This window comes from Psittacula echo (assembly GCF_963264785.1).
Source record: "Psittacula echo genome assembly, chromosome: 6".
Taxonomy (NCBI): domain Eukaryota; kingdom Metazoa; phylum Chordata; class Aves; order Psittaciformes; family Psittacidae; genus Psittacula; species Psittacula echo.
Window position 1 is genome coordinate 35267797 of NC_137743.1, and position 14185 is coordinate 35281981.

The 14185-nt window shown below is 42.3% G+C and overlaps 1 protein-coding gene across 1 annotated transcript; it reads left to right on the top strand.

Moving 5' to 3' along the window:
- Positions 1-1647: 1647 nt before the first annotated feature.
- Positions 1648-13539, top strand: LOC308222633 (histamine N-methyltransferase-like; the record flags this gene model as incomplete). Its single annotated transcript, XM_080620904.1, has 6 exons — positions 1648-1784; positions 2362-2414; positions 5771-5878; positions 9368-9498; positions 10034-10127; positions 13184-13539. The coding sequence occupies 6 exons, from the start codon at positions 1648-1650 to the stop codon at positions 13537-13539; spliced, it is 879 nt and encodes a 292-aa protein (XP_080477030.1).
- Positions 13540-14185: the final 646 nt, after the last annotated feature.

Genomic DNA, 14185 nt, shown 5'->3' on the forward strand with positions numbered 1-14185 from the left:
TCTTAAGGTCCTTTCCAACCCAAACTATTCTGTGATTCTATGAGCAGCAAAAGAAAGTGGGCAAAGCCAAGCATCTTATGTTATCATTGAAAAGGGAGGAGGAGCTGGGGTGGAGCTGCTCAGCATGACAGCTGTCCCTAGAAGAAATCGTTCTTCGGGAAAGAGTGAGCACCAGAAAGAGATGATTGCCAGGAAATGTGGAGATGTCAGAAATTGTGCCCATCTTTCTGCGGTGGTGTAATTGTCTTGGTGTACAGGGGAGAAGGAGGCATTCCTAGACGGAGGCTTTAGGGTTGGCACCATCTGGTATGATATTCTCACAAGCAAGCGAGGAAGACATAGCGTTGATGAGACAGCTATTGGGTGGGTGGAAAACTGGTTGCACAGTTAGTCAGAAAATTTATCAGCAGTTCACTGCCAGAAACGGAGGTAATGATGAGTAGGAACCCGAGCCCACTACTCTTTGTGTTCCTCTTTATGATTGGGAGGAGGGACAGGACTGTTGCTGGGAGATAATTGAGCACAACAGAGGACAGAATTATAATTCAAATGAACAAGAGAAGTAGTCTGGAAAAAGCCCATGCTTTGTACTTCAGTGATCATGCTGGTGAGCAAAGGCAAGGGGTGTGGGGTCTCGGTGGGATGAGGGAAGCCATCCCAGCTGTGCTGGGAGCCAGGGGGTGTCAGCAGGTGGGAAGCTTTCACCCTTGGCTGATGCATTTCTACAGCAACAGGGTTTGGCTGGAGACAGTCCAAAGGGAGCAATAAAAATATCAAGAGGTGGCTGGGATGTAACTACTGCAGGAAGGCCAGAGGAGACTGTAGGAGACACTGGGGACATGCGCTGCGATCATTAAGCGTGGGACCTTCAGAAGGAAGAGGGTTCCTCTTTCTCCTTGCCATTTAGTACAAGACATGACAGACTTAAACTGCGGTTTGAGAGAGGATGAACACGTCTCTGTGGAGCTTTCACAGTACAGGTGAATGTCTCCCAGTAGTATGCTCTGCCTCTCTCTCTCCCAACTTGTAAAACTGGGTTTAGCTTAACATCCATTCCAGTAACTCACGTGGCTTTCATGAAGTAACTACTTAGCCTGTGGGAATCGTACCATTATCTTCAGAGGAACTAGAAAAATAAAGAGTGCATTTATAAGGTTTTTATTGTTCTTACCCCACCATCAACATTCCCTTTAAGAACATCTAAAGATTAAAAAATCAGATAGAGACATCTGCCAGCATCTATGGAGATGTGTGTTGCACTTTCTTCTAATCCAGACCAAGTCTTTGGAGCCTCTCCATGCCTTCAAGAAATAGGGGACTTTTTCTTATGTTTAAGAACCATCTAAAGGCCTTTTTACTGGGTTTTAACAGAGTCCTGTGTCAGCACAGTTAAAAAATGTTGGCATTTCCTCTGTGCAGATTAAAGATGATATATTACCTTTGCTGCTCAAACCTGCTTTACAGCTTTTATTTCAAAATTGCATAATACTTTTTTAAGTGCTCTAAAGTGCAGCAGCAGAGCTGAGAATGCAGAGCAAAGTCCAGGCATGGTTTTTACCTCTCTAGCATTTGTTATTCCTTCCCTAGATCTGCAAGAAGAGCTGCAAGGAGCAACCTGACCCATCCTGCACCCTTCCAGCCACCAACATGGCATCGCCAATGAGGAGCTTGTTTACTGACCCTGACAGATACCTCCAGTCTTTCCGCCTCTTCCTGGAGAATTCGACTGAGCACCAGTGCATGCAGGAGTTCATGGAGAGACAGTTGCCAGCTGTGATAGGGAGGTAACATGGAGGTGGTCACATCGAGCTGAATGGCACTGACAGGCTTGGCTGACCTCAAGGGGCTCTGTGCAAAAGACAGATTGCTGGTCCCCACTGGCCATCCTGTTGGTGTCTGTGGGTCTCTGTTAGGGCTTGGCTGGAGATTTCACGTGCACACATCGCTGAATGGCTGTCCTTCAGGACAGGTCCTGCTTAGCAGGAAGGAGATGAGGCTGAATTGTTTCATTGCATGCAAATACAGCTTGCCTTGAATCAACTATAATATTATATATATTATGTTCTAATATTAAGTTTGATTGTGAGCATCCTTTTAAAAGTAATCTTTTTAGGTAATATTTAGTCTCTCTTTCACGTGTCTGAATAACAGTCCTGCTCCAGTGTGTGTTTTTCGCTGGACCCCTTGCTTTGTGGGCTGGCTTGGGCATCAGGCAGCCAATGTTAAACCCTGTCCCTGAGGAGGTCCTTCTCTGGGCTCAGGATTTGATGGCTCTGCCAAAGCCTTACTAAGGGATTTTAAACATGTTACACTCTCCAGTACTGGATAGCTCTCCTAAAATGTATAAATAATGTTTTTCAGTATTGGAAACGGGAAGTCTGCAATCAATATTCTAAGTGTTGGTGGTGGAGCAGGTACACTATGGACTTCAATATCTATATGCATTTTTTTTTTTTTTTTTTCCCAGAGAATAGAGGATTAAAAATTGAAGAAAGGAGCAGAGCAGGAAATAAGTTTTTTCTTGAAAAGTCAGCTCCGGGGAACAGGTGATGCTAGCTGGTGTGTGGCCATATCATCTGGGAACAGCTTGTGCCTCCCCGCCCTCTCCCTGTGAGAGGCCTCCTTCTACACCATCGCTTCTCGAGGGCAGAGAGAGGCTTGACTGCCCCGTAGTACTTCTGTGCAACACCCCCACCCCCGGATGTCTTAGATTCCTCAGAATATTAAATTTTTATTGGCAAAAAAAAATTCATTTTTTTTTCAATTTTATTACAGTTACTCTCCCCTGTACCTACTTACCGAGACGGTAACTCCCCATCACTGCTGCCTCCTGCCCTGATACTTGATAGCCTAGGCTGAGCGCTGTTTTGCCTGCATGTACTTGCTGACCACAGTCAATGCACGAGGCCCTCTTGGAGCTACTGTTCTCCAAAACACTGGAGCTGAACATAAGCTCCAGAATAAATCCAAAAGAAAGTGGAAGAAATAAATTTCTTATCTGGAGTTCACTGGGTGGAAAAACAATATGAAGAACATCAAGTGACTTTCTCTCATTAAATTCTTGCTTAAGTTCCCCATAATTAAAGCCTCTGTTTTCTAATTCTGCTCTGCCCATTAAGTCATCAAACTTAAATTTTATATTAACAGTTAATTTAGTTTAAATGCTTTAGTCATACCATCTCCAAAGACTGATCTCAGCTTTGTCAATCTCTCCTAATAAGTAAAAATAATTGTATGCAAATGGTGGGCATTAGTTATAAAATAGACAATGTGACAGAGTAGCAATATTGCTCTCCACACAAAGAAAACTATTCTTCTGCCAAAAAAAAAAGTGTTGTTTTTAACAGGAACACATTGTGAGATACTCAACTCCATAACCAGGGACATTCCAGCTAAGTGGACATTCAAGCGATAATATGCAGGCAAAACTCATTTTGTGATGCAAAAATCCCCAAACCACCAAACCCCCTGCTGTTTGCTGGCTTGTTCTCATCCCCGAATCTTGGGAGGTAAGGGAAGCAAATTCCCAACCCCTCCCCAGCTAATCCTGGATGGTGTTGAAGGGCAGTGATGGAGCTGCTGCCTTGGCCTCATCTGCCCCTGTGATTTGCAGGGAGGGAGCATGGAAGGAAAATTTCCTTTCCACTTAACCCACCTCTAGAGACAAGCACACCATTTAATGTAGCATCATATCCCATTACACCAGCCCATGTGCAGCACCTGCCTTTGCCTGCAGCTTCTGCCTTATTAAGTTCACACTCCAGCACACAGCACTCTGTACCTTTAAAAACCATAAAAGTCATCAGTGCTGCTATAAAGTAGCAACTGTGCTATAAACTATTCCGTTACGTAAAATGTTTAATTAGAAGCTTAATGGTGAACATAGTAGTAGCCTTGAAAAGGTAATTGTGTTGGAGAGTTTAAATAATTTGGATAGCCTAATTGCCAAATGGTTGATAATGCAAGCTGCCACAGATTGGACTGTAAAATGCCTCAGGACACTTGTTTGCATATAAAAGGGCTAACCGAAGTCAATTAAGGCTGTGGATTAAATTATGAATCAAGGGGGGGGAGGATTTGTTTAAAAACAATACAAGGGTGGTTTGGCAACAGAAGAATATGTTAACCACATGTGTAAATTCAAAATTCAGTTTTTTTCTATCAGGACCTGCAAAGTCTTTTCAAAGGGCTAATCCCTTTTACAGAAAGTTGGTAAAGGAACCAAAAATCAAAATATTCTAGTAGTTCATTGCAAGTTCTCGGTTCTCAAATTCTACAACGGCAGTGAGCAGATGACTGGCTTTGCTCCGATTTTTCAACAGAATACAGGGTTTGCAGTGGTTGCAAAGCTGCAGCTATTTCTGCTGCTTCAGAAATTCAATTTCTCTCCCTCAAAGAATCAGATGCCACATAAATTTTAGTGTTGTTAGTTGCTGTAAGAAAGACATGTAAGTTTGAAAAATTGGAACTCTTCTTCACTTTTTATGTTAAATTCTCAGGGCATTAATGAGCAGATGGGGTGCTGGATTTTGATCTGTGATGATGTGTGGTGGGGTCAGAAATAGGCAGGGAGTTCTTCATAGTGAGAAGGACCCTCCCGGGGAAAGAGCCGGTATGCTGGATTGAGCTCTGACGAACACATTATGACTATTTAATCCAGGATATTTTCTTTTTGTACCTCAAATCTTCTGTATAATGTAGCTAATGCTGAAGTGGCAGGAGCCCAGGAGCACTGAAAATCATGAAGATGGGTACAGGCTGTGCAAATACAGTGGGGGCCCTCCCTCAGTAAGGGCCTGTCTGGCCATCAGGGTTTGCTGGGTGATCAGTACATAATTTAGTTCATTTGCAGAGAATTTTATGAAATGGACTTGTGTGCAAGCACAAGTAAATATTTCAGGACAAAGCTTAGTATTTGTCTGTAACACAGCCTCTGGATCTGTTATTCACCACAGCTACCCTCTGTTTCACTCTTTCTACCTTAATTTATTCTTCTGTTATTTTTTCTGCTTCCTATATTGTGGATGGGGAGGGGTGATCAAGAGCAATGGCAGCTCATTTTAAATTTTGAAATGTTGGATCTATTGGTACTTCTATCAGTAAAATAATTGCAGCTGGTGTGAACAGTGTCCAGAGAGAACTATTCCTCACTAAAAAAAGTAGTCAGCTCTGGGATATTCTGCAAACAGGGTTAGATAAACACAGATGGTATGTGCACATACTTATAGAAAAAGTCATAGTACAGTAAAGACAGACATGAATGTTGGCTCTGATTCCAGTGTAAACACATATTCTCTGCTCCCTCACCCACATGACTTGGTAACCCGTGAGGCACTTGGCTAAAAATTCTCATGCTGACTCTTAAGAAATCCTGCCAGGTTTGCTGGTGATTTGGGACTGTCAGAACTGGTACCATCAAAGCCATTTAGGATCTGCCCAGGGAAGTTAGGAAGTTAGGCCATGTCCAGAAAATAGGAGGTCAAGCCATGTACATGAATGTGTCTGGTTTTCCCTTGGCACTGATGGTGGCAGTCAGAGATGAGGAATAGAGATATTTGGGACTGATACTGAAATTTTTCTCAAATCCTAGAGCTAAACCTTCAGTGGCAATCTGGTGAGAATGCAGAGCAGTTACATGTACCTGTGTGGTACATTTTCTGTACGTGAATGGCAGGCATCAGTCTTCAAAACTGGGGATGTGATCATGGTGGAGATAGCAGTTGCCTGAGCTTTGCTTTCATCTGGTACTTCATGTTGCTTGCTTCCCTAGGTGAGATTGACCTGCTGATACTCTCAAAAGTACAAGCCAGATACCCAGGGATCACCATCAACAACCATGTGATAGAACCAAGTGCTGACCAAATCTTCAAGTACAAAGGTATTTTTACATTAAATAAATGAAATTTTAAGTAAGTATGCTAAATGCATTAAAATAACCCTGCATTCAGATACTTTGTCAGAATTGACTCTTAGAAGTAAAAAAAAAGTCCCTATTTTATGCTTTTTTGCCATCATTGCTTTTCAACAATGTTCAGGCTCTCATTAAAATCTTAATTTCTCACACTGGGAAGAACTCTGCATGGTAATGCTTGGGCTAGACAAACTTAAAAAGCTAAACTAGGTGGGAACTGATGGGTGATTGTACGGGAATAGAGTAAATTCTGCACATTTCAGAAAGTGTTTCTCCTTCAACTTGCACTGAATCAGGATCCCTCCTCAGCATCAAAGGGAAAATTCTCATGTCTCATGGTAATTCTCATATCTCTTAAAAATTGCTTACAAATAACAGTTAGCTAAACCTCACAGTGTTGCACTAAATCACTTGGCATCCTTTGAATTAGAAAACATTGAAAGGAAAGCAAGAGGGATAGGAAAGACTTTTGCTGTGTGCTTAGTGGCTTAGAGCTTGTTTCCTTCCACCAGTCCCAAGGCCTGAGCGACATTCGTGAAGGAAAGACAGGAGTTTTCTAAGGAGAATTAAATGTTAGCGGGGTGCTTTGGTCAAATTGCCCTACAAAGTGAGCATTAAATATCAATTCAGAGTTTGAGTATCACTGGATTAACACCTACCAGGCTTTAACTTACCAGGTAATTGTGGTCTTTTATGGAGGTGACACCACCTATGGGGTACAGGCTGTAAACAGCCCTGAGCAGAGCACACCTTGCCAGAAAACAGCTGCTGAATGAATGTGGCTGAAAAGAATGAAACTCATCAGCAGTCCGAGCTGTTGGAAATGCTCCAAACCGTAGTAAATAACAGATTATAAAACCACGCCATAAATCTCCAACACTTACTCTTGCTTAAGTCCTTAAAAATGAAGCGTTCTCAGTATGAAGCAACTTGTGGAAGTTGAAGGAGAAATAACAAAACTTGTAACAATCCCTTTCTCCCCTCAGTGAGGGAGTTCCCAGTCACCAGAAGCACCAAAGGCTTCCAGGAAATACATTTTTTTACATCTGTCTCTGTATTACATGGACCTGATCCTTGAAATGATGGCTTGTGCAAAATCTCAGGAGCTTTTACATTGCTCCAGGCTGAGATGGTGAAGGATGGGCAACAGATCATCTACTCAGTTTAAAAGACAGTTTGAGCACTTGCACATAACATTTCTGTCCTGTCTGGGCCATGCACCACAGGCTATGTGAGACTGGATTTGTGCTGAATCTTCTTAGTGGGCCTACCACTGATTAACTGGCAGTCCTATCCTACTTCAGTGAGTTTCTTTCCAGAAGAAAGTTAAGGAAAATACAAGATGTTGTCCTTATTTTAAGTTTTATGTTAAACTAGAAATGAAATATTAATCTAAATTTCTTTCTTCAAACTTTCATGTTTGGTAATTAATCATGTCCCTAGTAGGTATCATTAATTAGGTTTCTGAGCCCTAATTTCTTCCAGAGAGAATTGGAAGCATTATCTGCACCTTTGAGGATCAGTAGTTATGTTTTCTGCCTAAACAGATACTTTCACCTTGGGAAGGAGAAGCCAAGCTCACAGGAGAAATGTCATACTGGGACGTGCAGTGATTACAAATTGAGGTTTCTCTTAGGCTGCACTGTAGAATGGAGGCTCTCCTCAAAGCCTCATGGCCAGGCTGTGGTATTCCTTCATTCCCAGTCCATGTCCAGGTGAAGCCCCTTGGTGACTGCAGTTGGAGTGCTGGTGGCCCCACAACTGAGATGCATTGACATTGCCTGCATGGTATGGCACAACTGCAGGCACTAAAGTTTTGATGGCACCCAGCAAGGGCATTAAATTAAAATTAATTTAATAAAATTAAGGAAAAACTTTCAAAATGGTTAGGGTGATACATTTTAGCTTCAGATGAATCTTTGGGCAGAAACTTCCCATAATCAAAATGAGATTGCCCTTCCTGAAGTTTTGACTTTAAAAGCCCACCCTGGCAATTGATTCAGCTTTTCTAACACCTCCTTGCAGACTTTCTAGAAATTGAATTGAACCAGATTGCACCAGATTATTTGTGATGGTGATATGAACTGCTGCTGAATGAAGCCTGAGTTTAAAACAGCAAATTAAATCTGAACTGCAAGTGCCAGAGCTGGTGACTGATACATGGAAGCAAACAGAGTAATAGTAGCAGCATCGAAAGGGGTGGCCCATTTTCTGCCATAAAAGAGAGGAGATGAGGACCGATAGACCATTTCTCATATATCCAACAGGGATATGTCCTAATCAGAGCCCTAAAGGAGAAACATTGTGCTTAGTGGTGTAAAGGCCCTGGTCTTAGCAAATCATGTTGTTTTGAACATGTATTCTGTAGCTAAGGCTCAGTCTGCCTTTGGGCCATTTGAGTTTTAAATTTATGTTAACTCCAGTGAAGCACAGGAATCACATCAGCGGTAGCTTTGTCCTGGAGCAATCCTGAGCTCCAGGCAGGAGTGCAGTGAGATGAGCTCCATATGCCAGCAGATGGACATTAATATTCTGGCATCCTCTAGATTCTGAAATTATCTCTCAGTTTTACTACCACAAAAAGCAAAGAAATGCAGTGAGCCAGGGCCTTGGCATAACTTACTCCTTCTCCAGCTTTCTGCTTTCCTCTGGTGCTGGATATGCATTGTATCAAGGTATGAAAACATGCCATGTGTCACTCTTTATACTTCTCATTGCTTTAAAATGCTATTATGCCTTTTACCTGAAGCAGTTGGCTGAAACTGTGGGCTTTTGAAAAATTATTTGGATGCAGCAGAAGACAAATGTCAAGTGATGGTTCCTTGCTCACGGAGCAAAGCTTCTTCCCTGTCCCACCATCCCCATGGCACATTCCCAGAGTGAGCCAGTTACTTTCTCTGCCCTTCTTGAGCTTTTAATTGTGCTTCTCTCCAAAATTAACCCCCCTTTGATCCACCCTCGTTTGTTCAGTCTCTGGAAAACCCTTTGCCATGGCCTGGCTTCTGCTCAGCCATGTGTGGCTTGTGTGGCACCTAAGTGAAGAGGCCATCAACTCTTCCCCCATTCAGCATGGAATGTGCTGCTCATGGACTCATAACTGTTTATCCCAGCCCACATCTTGAAATTCAGTCATGGGGAAGAGTTGTTTGGGTTTTGGTTTGGTTAGGTTTGGTTTGGGTTGGGTTGGGTTTTTTTTTATCAGGTAAAGACTGGATGAGCCCAGCTGAGGGTGCAAAGGGAAAAACATCAGACCCTCTTCAGATTTCATCCTACAAAGAGCTTTACAGCCCCCTTCTCACATATGTTCTCAAGATTTTAAATGTTCCACTGCTGGGTTAAATTGATACAAGATCTTTCTACCTAAATATGACTTTTGGATGTATAAAAGCTCTAAATGGAAATCAGTCTTGTATTTGCAATTGAGATGACTCTGTCCTGCCTTCTCCCATATTTCAGAGCATGTGGCTGCAACATCAAACCTTGAGAACGTAAAGTTTATCTGGCATGAGGAGACAGCTTATGAATATGAAAGTCGAATGAGTGCAGAAAAGAAGTCCAAAAAATGGGACTTCATTCACATGATCCAGGTAAAAATCTCTGCAAAATAAATGTTGCCAAAGATTTGACGGTTAAAAGTATGCATGAAGTATATGACCTCGTTATCCACTCTAAGGGGAAGAAAAGTGAGTTTATTTCCCTGTAATTTAAAGCACTTAAGCATAAGTGAACTGCAAAAATGAAAGATGAGTTACAGCAAAGCAGCTTTGGGCACAGTAGTCCAGATAACCAAGTGGTGGGTGTCCTCTCCCTGAAATTGCCTTTGTATTTCCAAGTTTACTGAAGCCATTACAAGTCATCTTCGATGCTAAGAAAGGAAAATCTATTTATCTCAGGTTAACAAATGACCATAAACTTAGTCCTGGGAGAGCCAGAGAGCAGGCACGGCATCAACAGCCACGAGCTTGCAGTATGAGTCCGTTGCCCAATGTTGTGCTAACGTGTCCTATTGTCCTGCTGCAATTCTGTCAAGATTTCCCCCATTTGATTTCTTTTACCTAGTGGTGCCACTTACAATATTCACCAGGACCTCACCGTATCTGCAAGTATCTCTGCTCTTTCCAGATGCTGTATTATGTGAAAGATGTCTCAGAAACTATCCGGTATTTCCACAGCCTCCTGGAAGAGCAGGCGAAGCTCCTAATTATCCTGGTGTCAGGTAAGAGCTGCTCCACCAGTGCTGCTCAATTGGGCAAGAACCATGTGGAGCTTTGTGGTTCCTGCAAGTTCAACACAGGCCATCTAGAAATCAGTGCACATTTTTATTTATAACATCTTTTTTCTTTCATTTATAACATTTTTTCACCAATAGAGGTGAACTCACTGAGTAAGAAATGGTGTCCACTCATCTACATCGATTGAAATCTGCACACTATATATACCTGCACAGCTCCATGCTGCAGGTTGTAAAGCAGAAGGCTTTGTAAGCCAGAAAACTCATGCCAAGGACACAAAACATCTTTCTCTCACCCTCTACCCTTCCCCATCCTACAGCCTGGCCAGTGAAGGACGCTGCAGAGAGCCCCACAGCAGGCGAGAGGCTCCATCCAGCGGTTCTCACTCACAAGAACTCCTTCAGCATCAGCTATTTTCTGTAAAAGGCTTTTCAGGCCGGGTATCACATTATCTCACTCCTGGAGGCTTGCGGCATTAAGCAAACAGCTACGACAGGGCTCAGCTGTGCCATACAGCAGGTGTTAGAGCACATATGGTTCATTTTCTTCTCAAACTGCCCATTTCCTTAATTTCATCATTTTGGGTAGAAAATAGCATTCTTAGACTGTTTCAGGTCTCAAAAGAGATGTTCTGTGGTCAATCCAGCAGGAAAATGTGGGAGCAGAGTAAACTATGACCTTTTATTATTGTGGGCAAAGTATGCTAGAGATGCTGCAATGGTGGGGTCTAATGTGACTCTAGAAAGCCTTTAGTTTGCTTCACAAGCTATAGAAATTTCAGTTGTGTAAACAGTCACATCTGATAATTTTGTCAGGTATATTATTTGTTCAGAGGTTTAAGCTCATTGAATTTGGCCATGTCTGCAAACTGCAATGTGTTTAATGAAGTTCCTTTTTTGTGTTCATGAAGTATCTGCAATGAAGTGGCACATCTCTGACCTGAATTTATTCAAACTATTTGTCTCCAAGCTATTCTTAGTTTAAAGTGTTTTAAAGCATCTCAGTACAAGAAGTTCCTATTTTAAATTATCTGATTTTAAATTATTTGAAAGAACTGTTCTCATTCTTTGGCTGAAGTGGAGTAGATCGTAATATTGCTGATTACCTGTGTATAGTTAATTGAAACTCTTTTCCAGTTGCTTAACCTGTCCCTTTGGATATTCATGAAATGTGAACACAGGGAGGAACATGTGTATTCAAAATTAATGTGATTAAAAATCACATTATGAAATCACATTGAAAATGAAAAGTTCTTGAAGTCCTCTCTGGACCAGACAATTCTGTGTTTTCTAGTGAAGCGGAATGGAGCATAAATTTCTGGGCCCAGCAAGAAAGTGAGAGACACGAGTAGGGCTCAGAATAGCAGAGGGGAAAGGAAGGGGAAAACCTTGGGGAAAAGAGGAGTAGAGAGGGGAAGGAGGAAGTGCTACCAAAATGAGCACTGAAGCAAAAAGAGGTACTGAAAGATAAGCAGAACAAAGCTCATTTCAAAAAATGAAGGTAACATCATCTCCAACACAAACACATTAGGATGTGTTAATTAAAAAACAGGGAATAGGATTGATAGGAGAGGGCTTGGTCTGTTGATGAAGGCTGCAGTACCTCCTGCTCTGTCCCTGCCGGGAGAGCAGGTGAGTTGCAAGAGCTATGTGGTGTTATTTTTAACATATTTAAAAAATCTGTTTACATTGCCTTGAAAACAAAAGTAGTGCCATATGCTGAGCCTATTGAGAGCTATTATAATAATGCTGCGTTCAGGTAGTGTATAATTGCTCAGCTCAGAGATGGCACCGAGTCACACAACACTGACACCAGCAAATTTTCTGCAATTAGTAATCTGCATTCAATTTCCACCAGGTGAAAGAAAATATTGTAGCCCCTCTTCTAAACACCAAACTGTTTATTTGGCTATAAATAACTGTTTGCAGATAAAGCATTTGCAAAACTGCCGAGCAACTGGGTTTAGTAGTTATGGAGATTTATTGTCATAACTCTCAAGAGCTGCTCATTAGGCTCAAAGTTATTTTCATCCGGTCCAGCCATTCTGGGTGATCCTTTTATAAATGATTTATAGAAGAAATGCTGAATCAGAAATCCAGGCTGAGGGAAAATAAAGATGTGACAGCATATCTGGGGAGTTTTCAGCTCACCCAGCTTGTTTTCTTTGTAAAATGTCCCTTGAGAAGAGAAGAGGTGCATGCGAAAACATGGGCTTGGCTTGGGCTCGGTTCTCTAGGTGACTGCAGTGCCACAGAGGCCTTTTCCTTCCTCACTCTTCATTGTTGCACACACGAATAGTACCCAACCAAAACATCCTTCTGCCAGCACTGTGGAGGTCTTGAGGTGAGGGGCAACCTTCTCATTGCCCATGCCTGACAGCATGTGAGCATGGTGGGAGAGAAGGCTGAAGGCTGGGAGGATGGTGCAGTTTCACTCTGGGCTCTGTCCATCCCACCCTTTTCTCCACCATACATCCAGCTGCATGGACAATGTGATCAGGATTTTGTACCCCATGTAGTTCACATAGCAGATAGTTTACTGGTAATAAGTGTTTCAATGAAGCTCAAATGTAGCTCAGCCACCACGTAATTAGGTGAAGGGATAGGAGAGGATTTGGTCTTCCAAACCGCAGCAGAAACCTAGGGAATAGTTTAAATCATGGAGATGGAACTGAGTAGCTGGTGTTCAGCATGTTGACTGTAAAAGGATGTCACTGCAAGGTACTGCCTATGTGTATGAAGCAGAGAGGTGCAGTGTGTTGAGAGTGGAAGGGAGGATGATTAAGTGCACTGAGGTGTTCTTGTCTCTGGGGGCTTGGTGAGGGGTGCTGAAGCTCCAGTCTAAGTAACGTGCCCATCCCCTTCTGCAACCCCCAATCCCAAGGCAGCCGGAAGCAGGGAGGCAACCATCTCCACCATGTCTCAGGACATATGTTCCAATTCTGAAAAGATCCTGCTCACAATGAGGACAACTGCTAAAAAAAATCGGTGATAAAAATCTTACGGTTTTGCTTGAGCATTTTTCTGGTGGTTTATCTCAGGAACCAGTGGCTGGGAAACGCTATGGAAGAAGTACGGATCTTCCTTCCCTTTAGATGATCTCTGCTGTTACGTTTCCTCTGCTGACATAAAAAGGATACTTGATTCAGCTGGGCTGAAGTGCCAGCTTCATGAGCTCCCATCCCACGTGGACATAACAAGCTGCTTTATTGAAGCGAACAAGGATGGGGAGATGTTGCTGGACTTCCTGACAGAAACTTGTGAGTTTTCTAAAACTGCTCCTCCTGAACTAAAGCGTCAGGTAATGGAAGAGTTAAGAAAGCCTGAATGCAGTCAAGAAAGAGATGGGAAAGTACTTTTTAATAACAACCTGAGTGTAATAGTGATTGAGCCGTGAGTTAACCTCTTCTTGCTTCCTGATCTAAAGCAAATAGTCAAATACAAACTGTTAACAGCTGAAATACATTTTTCATACTTTAGAAATGGCTTAGTTTACTTCAGTATTGATACATTACTTTTTGAGCCTGTTAAGAAATCAGTATTAATTTCTGTTGTTATGAGTGAGCTTTAATACCTGATTAATTTTGTACCAATCTATGAATGTGTAACTCACTAAGCAGTTAATTGTGCTTTATCGGGTAGACAGTGTATAATCGGATGTAACTCATACCATCCACTCAGGCACCGGAGAAACCTGTCTATTTCCTGAGAAATAATCAAGATCTATAACCTTTTCATCATCGTCATTTAAAAACTCTCTACAAACCAGATAAGCAAATTACGACTTCTCAGTGCAGCTGGCAAGAGTGGAGGCTCAGAATGACCAACCATGTGCATGGCTGCTAAGTGGGATTTCTTGAGCTTGTGACTTGAACATCTCATGCCTCCAGTTATTGTGAAAGTGGCCTCATGCCTTCTGCATTTGCAGTGGTTGCCTGCTCCTGCCTCTGCAGCCAACTCCATTTAATGGCACTGCTTCCCTTCCCTTTTCCTACATTTTTACTTTATTTTCATGATGTTGCATCTGCAGAGTGATTTGTGTA